At 38.6% G+C, this 8,398-nt stretch overlaps 1 protein-coding gene across 3 annotated transcripts; it reads left to right on the top strand.

Annotated features, from left to right (window-relative positions):
• Nucleotides 1–2,232: 2,232 nt before the first annotated feature.
• LOC119772772 lies at nt 2,233–8,157 on the top strand. 3 transcript variants are annotated; one of them, XM_038269395.1, is made up of 3 exons: nt 2,233–2,353; nt 2,811–2,960; nt 6,795–8,157. In XM_038269395.1, exons 2-3 carry the CDS (start codon nt 2,813–2,815, stop codon nt 7,769–7,771), a joined length of 1,125 nt encoding a protein of 374 aa, XP_038125323.1. In that variant the 5' UTR covers nt 2,233–2,353; nt 2,811–2,812; the 3' UTR covers nt 7,772–8,157. The 3 variants fall into 3 exon arrangements, with proteins under 3 accessions (XP_038125323.1, XP_038125324.1, XP_038125322.1); XM_038269396.1 differs by lacking the exon at nt 2,233–2,353 and adding an exon at nt 2,380–2,642; XM_038269394.1 differs by lacking the exon at nt 2,233–2,353 and having other exon boundaries at nt 2,707–2,960.
• Nucleotides 8,158–8,398: the final 241 nt, after the last annotated feature.

Raw genomic sequence — 8,398 nt, 5'->3', positions numbered from 1 at the left:
TCTGATATAGCACATGCATCTCAGGCCCTCCTAAATACCAGAATCCCCCCAACCTGATCCCACCTAGCAGGTTTTAGTTGTTGCTGTTAGGAGGAGCAAGGTCAGGGGTGAAACAATAAAGGATGGCTACCCTGGAGCACAGAAAAGTTTCTGTGATGGTTTTGTTCCTGATTAACTCACTGCTGCTTGGTGTGACCTTTTATAAGTTTTACATTTAAAAGTCAGTGAGACCCAACTAATTTGCCTAGAGTGAAAATGTAAAATCAAAGCCTGATAAGATTACAATATGACATCAATTCAGTTTTATTTACATACAATGAGGTCAGAATTGATCTCCCTTTTTACAGAAATTGTTTAAAAAGTTCAATTTAAATCCTGTTGCACTGAGCCTATTTTAATTTGATTAATTTCAGTTTAGCCTATTTTTAGTCAGATTTAGACAAATGATTTAGTCTAAATTATGATTATATCCTTTTTTTTTTTTTTTTTTTTTTTTACAAGTTTTTTTTTTTTTTTTACTTCAAGTCTTGTTTTCTGGATTTTTTCCTGACACAAAGCACTGGAAATTATCTGTTTCAAATGTAAATGCAGCAGTTTAAAGCTGCTGGTTTTTTAGTCTCTACCAGCTTTGATCACATAGAAACTGACATGTTTGCCCTCTACTTTTTGCAAAATAGAATGGATGGAGAGCCTTTTGCATAAATGCTGTCAACATGTTTGCACATAAACAGGCTGTGACCTGTATTGTTCATTTAAAGCTCTTGCTTGATTTTTATTTTTGTTACTTTCTGCCAGTATCAACTCTTTCTGCATAGATGAACAGTTCTTAGCAAAAGATCCATAATTTTATTCAACAGTTGTGAATTATCAACACAACTGAGGGTGACCCCAGCATATTTGATGGTTAGGATGATGTGTTCAGAGATTTTATTTATTTATTTTATGCATAACATTCAAATAGGATGACAATTGTTATCCTTCCAGATGTGTAGCGTGTCACCTACACTTATTCTTTTCCTTTGGTTTTATTTAACTATGGACCATTTTTCTGTTTGAAATAAATATTTATTGACTTAACCAGAGTAAACCAGTTGCTTCTAGGCTGCTATTCTCCTTGCTTAATCTGTGAGTTTAGGTGGAGGTGGCATGTGTTGATTTACAGCTGTGCAATACTCTTGCAACAGTGCAGGTTGCATAGAGCTCTGTTAAATTTAACAAAGCTTGGATTAAGAGAAAATGTTTGGGGCACAGAAATGTGCATCGTGGCAGAATCCAGCCAAGGCAGCAGTGGCTAAAGACAGCATTGGATGAAGAGCAATGTCACTTCAAATATAGAGAAGCTTCAGATAACAAGTAATAATAAAAATTCAAATATGTGGAACAAGTTCATGTGCTTTTTCTTTCTTTTTTTTTTTTTTAAGCACTGTAGTTATTAAAATAGGAATATATCCGAGTAAGTCATCAGCTTGCATAAAAACTTCACCAACTAGTGTCTACTTGATTTTCTCAGCAGATGAAGTTGCACAAGCTGCGGTTTAATTTATTCTTCACATTCATTAGACATTGAAGAAATCATAGTTTATAAAAATCTACATGCTCGTTCATGAATTGGAGGTTTAAAAGACGAGAAATATTACGTCTTTGATGTAATTCTGGAATTCAATGTTCAACTCAAAGAAAAATTGTGGTGGAAAACCTGTTGATATCACTAAGCCTAGACCCTTCCGAAAATCTTGTATATATTTCTAACGATGTGATGCAAGGACTGAAATTATCACTGCCTGTTTTTGACTCATTTGTGAATTTAAATTAGATTCAGCTTGTCTTTGAACATGTAAAGGGCATGCTATGTCAGAAAAGGGTTAATTCTGCTTGTAACCGTGCTACAAGATACCTTTGCCTCATAAAGTCATTTATTATTCATGAATAAGAGCAGACTGCAACACAGTATTAAAATGCACAATTTGACCTATCTTTGCATAACCTGCTGCACAGAGTGTATTCATCATTTCACTCTGAACAAACAGAGTTGTTTGTATGTCCTCCATCCAGCCTGCTCTTTGCCCAGGTCAGCAGGTTTCACTTTAAAAAACAAAACGGACACATTAAAAGAGCATCTGTTTGCAGAATTCGTTCCACTGGTTTTGTTTCCTGCCTAAACACAGCCACACCCTCCAGGAACACACTGTCACCTGCATTCACCAGGTGCAGGAAGGGCAGGGACGAAGCCTGGGGGGAGGAGGGATGACAGGTTGTCCATTTGAGGGTGGAGCAAAAGGGGGAGGTGAGAAAGGCGGATGAAGCATTTAAAGCTTATATTGACATGCTGCTCTGCAGTGTCTTTTGAGAACAGGTAAGTCCAGGGCATTTGCTGTCTTCTCTTTTAAAGATTTATTTGTATGTGTGAGACATTTCTTTCTTAAAGACCACAGAAATACTTTCTTTCCGGTTTGAAGCAGTCCGATTGTAAATTGTTGTGGTCTGTTGAGGTTTTCAGACACCCTTCAGTCTCTGCATAGGTGGATTATTTTCATAATTCTTCCTGACTCAGGGATGCAGCTGAGCTTGTCCCTGAGCTTCTTTTTGTTTTTTTCCAAACACTGCCTGCTCCAGGGTTCTTTACCAGTGTATCAAATCAAATGGTAATCAGTGACTGATAGCTTTTAAAAAATATATATATATATATATCTGAATAAACATTTCTTGTCAGTAGAAGGTTTATTTCTGGTCGAGTTCCTGACATGCCTGAGCTCCTCCTCCCTCGGGCCAAAGGAAAAACCTGTTGGTCTGTGTTTGTTATGTCCTTTCAGCCATGGATGGCGTGTTGGAAGGAGCGTTGGTGTTATCTGCCTGTAAGCTGGCCTGCAGTCTCTTCTTCCTGCCCTCTCTGGCTGCAACCCACAGTCCTGTCAGCTTTTGTTGCAGTTCCCTCTTGATCTTCACAGACTTCCTGATCACAGGTAAGAACAAGATCAGGTGCACCACTCATCGTAAATCTCCTATTCAATGCTTTTGTAGTTTTGTCTTATTTGATTTTTCGCCCCTCTAAAGGCCCATTAAGCCATCTCTCGCACCTTCAATTTAAATTCTTTACTATTAGTGAAGTGCTTCTTCATATTTTCATTCTTTTCTAGATTTTCAGTACTTCTTCCCTTTAGGTCTGGGGTCTTCTGGCTTCCAGTTGGTCCAGCTCTCATTTGCTCTCATGTGGTTGCAGGTGCAGCAGAGCAATTTTTTTTTTACCCAAATATGCTGCATGGCATGATCAGACATTAAACCTGCACAAAGCTTTGAAACGGTTCTTTAATTTGCGTTTGATCCGATGACTCAAGGCTTTCTGCAGATTTAAGACAACGCTTCTTACTTTGTTTATATAGCACCACATCACCACAGCCATAATCCAGAAGCACTTTACAAGGCAAATCAATTCATATCATATTCAGCTTTGTATCATCCAGTTCCACTCAACATAAAATAAAATTAATCTATCCTTTTAACCAGTTAGACGCAGTAAATAATGCTGCTTATAAATCATTTTTAAAAGCAGCCTGAATCTGAATCTGTTCAGGCTGTCTACTTATTTGACTGAAGTTCTAATTTATTTCTGAGATAAAATTACTCATAGTAATATGTTTTTTAAATTAAAGCATTACCATAAAAATCTAAATATACTTCTAAACTGAGTCATATTAAGTCAGTATTGGTCAAATGAATGTTACTTTAGATATTTTGATATAACATGAATCTTGGCAACATTTTAGCGTTATAAAGTGGATGTGTAATACAAAAAGTTAGATAATGTGTGTCTTTTTTTAAAGTTTTTTATATATATATTTTAAGCCTGTGAACAGTTTAAGTTCATTCTTTGAATTTTTGGTCTAGAAACATTACAGTCCATGAATTAAAAAAACAATTTGAGAAGATTAGCAGAGTCTTAATTCACACATTTACATGTTTATTTGTGCAATCTTTTGTTATTTTTTAAATGCGGTGTAAATGAAATGCTAACTAAATGTTGATAAAGACCAGAATGAAAAAATTAGGTCTTTGTTGAGTCGGTGTAGATCTCAGTCATCCAGGACAGGACGATCCTAAGAGGTTAATTAGGAGACTTAACTTCTTCAGTTTCCTGAAGATCCAAAAGGTTGTTCACTTCGTTCGAGCTGAATACAGATTCCTCCCAAACTCAACTGTAAAACATTAAAAAGAGCGGATTATCTCTCTTCCTCTTCACAAGTCGGCAGTACTTTATATTGCTCTGTCACATCGAAGGGATTTTTCGGAAGAACTCAAACTTAAGAACAAAGGCATGTTTTTTAGATTCTGAACATCTAACCTTGCGGTGATATCTAAATGCACGTCTTGAATTTGAATATGTAATCTGTCTGTCTACAGCGCCTGCACTGATTAGATTGTTGGCTCGAAAAACAGCAGCGTCTTATCTGAATGTCCCTGCCTGATAGGCGTTGTGCTGCTGCCACACAGTCAGCCTGACTTTTCACTGATAATCACTGTTTCTCTGCGTGCTTTTACTTCTTCCTGCCTCTTAAGATGTAACGGCAATTTAGCGTTCCAATTAGCTAAAACAGGGGTTTATTCCTCCCTTACCTGTAATTGCCTAAAGAGATTCAACCAATCAGATTGATCAGACATAACCTTTCTAAGAGATTTGGTTACCCTACTCCTTTTCAGCCTGTGCTATCCTGTAAAAGGCATTCAAAGGCCTAACAGATGTTAGATGTGACATGAACCATTGTGAATAAGAGTAAAGTATTCCTATACAGATGGTTTGCTGGCTAATGTTCATCTCAATACCTCTCAGATTAAACAGGTGTGGTACAGTAGCATAAATATCTGAGTTCACTTGTAGCTTAGAAGAAGATTTATCAATAAGGTTTTATTGCAATATTGAATCTGAAGTGTTGGGGTCCATGTCCCACTGGGCGTGAATGTGGAAAGGGTTTAATATCTCCCTAAAAACCAAGCTTGGCTTTTTACTTTTACTTCTCTTTAAAATATAACACGTGTTTCACTCTTTATCAATGGATTTAAGGTTTTCAATAAATATTCTGCATCAGACTAAATCAAGAAACAGATCATGTAGCTTCTGCAGTCAACCTATCGGGGATTAATCCGTCTTGTTCTGGTCTGCCTCTGCTTTCTGAAGGGTCTGTGTCTGACAGGGATACAGTCTCCTCCCCCTTCTTCAATGGACGTCATCCTCCTTGAGACGGTTAAAAGACTAAATTTTTACAAAATATTTGACACCAAGCATCAAACACCTTCATTTTGAGCAGATATTGATGCCAAGGTACTGATATAATATAATATTGTCTTCTCCTCTCAGGCTTACAGATTAAACAACATACTAGATGAGTAGGCATTCTCTAAACAAACAGCTTAACCTCCACTGCTTATCTTGATTGTTTTCTTTCTGAACAAGGATTGGAGTTTCAGTATCTCAGTAATTGATTCTGGAATATTTTAAAGGAGCCAGACACCTAAAGTATCTTAAAAGTGAGTAAAACCATCTCATTTATGTTAATACTTAACGATAGCTCTTCATGGGATGACACAGAGGAAGATGTGACATGTCTATACAATGTAAACTTACATTGCAATAGTACATAACTTATTATTTACAATGTAAATAGTAAGATTACAGCTTGTATAACAAAGATAATTTGCTCTCTACTCACAATAACTCAACACCTTATCTAAACCCTGGCCACGCAAGTAAATACAGCCCTAAATGAAAAAGTGCGCCCACTAAAGTGCTACAAGACACATCTAGGGAAAATAGATCTAACACAAGCAAAGGGCCTGAAGAGTGGAAGACAACTATCAGGGTTCTTGTCTCACATTCAGTGGGGCCCATAACAGTGCACTGGATAGTCGCAAGCTAAAGACTGACGACAATAAAATCATACGAGAAAACAGACAAACTTAACCTCTGAGTTTTGTTCATTTATGCATATGGCTGAAAATACATTTGTACAGTACAGCAGTACACACCTTTATGTGTATAGGGTAAGTCAAAGTGTGTACAGGGAGAACAAATACTGGACATCTAGGGAATAACAACTGATATCAGTTATGATACTGGCCAACTATCTTTTGAATACAGCCGGGCACAGATTTTTCACAATCCTAGATGAATCTGCATTTGGACATTAATAGACTGTCCTCCGTTTATTAAATAAATTGTGGATAATATTTGAGTTCCTATCCCCTCCAGTTTTTTACTGTGCTCAGTAAAAAGTCAGTATTTCTTAAATATTAAGCCGAAAAATCACACGTCGAGCCTCTCAATATGCTAATTTCAAATGTTTGGGCCTCTGAGCACAAAAATAAACCTGTCACCATATTTGATTAAAGTATGGACAGTTCGTATCTGACAGTATGGTTTCGTATCTGAAGGATAATCGACTGTTTTAGATTATTCTAATCAACTAAACGAGTAGCTTCTATTGCTCTGAGGATTTCTTTACTTTTCATCAAATTTAGTGATATTAAACATTTCTTCTACCGTTAAGGCAGTCATTGCTGGTAAAGTTCACTGAACTGCACTTTAAAACAGTCCAGGCTGTATCTGGTTCTGAGGTCGCATTGTTTGGAATCTGTTTTCGGCCCAAGGACCTTGCCTCATGTCATTCCCTTTTCTATCAACCCAATTTCCTGACAGAATACTGTCAAAAAAAATCCACTAGTGCCCAATTTTTTTTCAAAAGTCCAACCAAGTTTTGTACCAAGTAGTTGGGTTTCAGCGTAATCTCTGCGTTTTATTCTTACAGGTTTCCTGGGTTTCCTTTGGGCCTTGAAGTTCTGGCTGACCGAGCTGAACCCACCTGGTGACGTCATCGCCTTGCGGTTCCTGCTTTTCCTCAGCCACACCTATGGAGCGGTGCTGCTTCTAACCACGTTTCTGATCTCTATGGAGACCCTGATCAGAGTGCTGTGGCCTGATGTTGCAGCAGTTCCCAGTACTGTGGACGATGATGGGGAGGAGGAAGAGGACAGCAGCCAGCTGGATAAAGGAGAGAGCCTTCCACAGGTGGTCGGATTCTTCTGCTGCCTGTCTGTGTGGATCGCCGTAGCCTTCAGTGTCAGGTGGCATTGGGCACTGGAGGAAGGATGGACTGCTGCTTGTTTGGACACAGATCACTCTCTTGTCAGATGTCTGCCTAACCTCTTCAGTCCCATGCACAGTGTGATAAATCCCCACTGGAGCTCCGCCTTCCTCATCCTGCTTGGGCTCATGCTGACCATCAGCACAGGCCTGCAGAGAAGTAAACGGACTTCTGCAGAACCAAACAGAACCCAGGCGTATTGGGACAGCTGGTGGCAGGCCTTGAACAAAGCCATGCCTGCATCTTTCAAGCCTGTGCATCCAGAGGGGTTGATGACAAAGTGTGCTGACAGAGACTTTGTCCTCACTTCCCATGAATGTTTGTCTGAAAAGGGGGAGAGACAGGACACCAAGAGGACACAGAAGCAAATCCCCCTGCCTTTCATCATGGAGCAACATTTAGATTCCAATGAAACAAGCCTCAGCCGGTGGCAACTATGGGTTTTTTCAAACCTGGAGGAGAAAACACTGATGGGGTTTTTTAGTGTGCTTTTCTTTTTAACACTGCCCTTCTACCTTAGCATAAATATTCTTCTGATCAGGACTATAGACACTCTGCTGCAGGGGTGCATCAAGTCCTTACTTTCTGTTCTTGCCAAAAGCAGAAACACATCAGCCTCTCGCCAAGTTACAGAGGTTTAAAAAAAAAAAAAAAGACTGATGTTTGTTTCCACGGGACCATGGAGAATGGTAGTAAGCAGTTGGTTGTTTTACCTGTTAACACAGCTTTGACAGGACGGTAAACACACGCTCCCTGGCAGCTATTCCTATGTTGGTAATAATATTTGAAAAGTGCAGAGAGGTGCTGAGGAGGCAGGTCGGGGCGTGCTTGCAGAGAGACTACACCTGGCACTTTTTAAACTGCTTCAGAGCATCAGTTTCCTCTGATGTTTATGGTTACAGAAAACTGCAGCTTGGATGAGAATGATCCAAGAGTAATCAATGTCTTTAAAGGTTTAACATAAAGTCTGCTGATCCAACCTGAAATAAAAATCTATTTAATAAACACCAAGTGACTTCAAGGCAAACAGACTGTCTTAATGCTGTGCTGTCATTCAGATAAAGATTAGAGAGGTGAGTCAGAAATGGTTGCCTCGATACAGCCATAAACCTTGCTTTTATATTTGATTGGAATGTGGTAGACAACACAAAGTTGTATAGATGTACTGTATGCAGTTAATGAAAAGACTTGATGGTTTTTAATAAAAAATATGGCACATTTAGCTCCCCAAATCTGATATTTTCTAATAAAATCTGGTAAAATCCTAA

Source organism: Cyprinodon tularosa, unplaced genomic scaffold (genome assembly GCF_016077235.1).
Source record: "Cyprinodon tularosa strain WSP-4 unplaced genomic scaffold, ASM1607723v1 ctg729, whole genome shotgun sequence".
NCBI classification, from domain to species: domain Eukaryota; kingdom Metazoa; phylum Chordata; class Actinopteri; order Cyprinodontiformes; family Cyprinodontidae; genus Cyprinodon; species Cyprinodon tularosa.
Note: the sequence above shows the minus strand (reverse complement) of the source record. Positions and strands in the feature narration are given on the sequence as shown.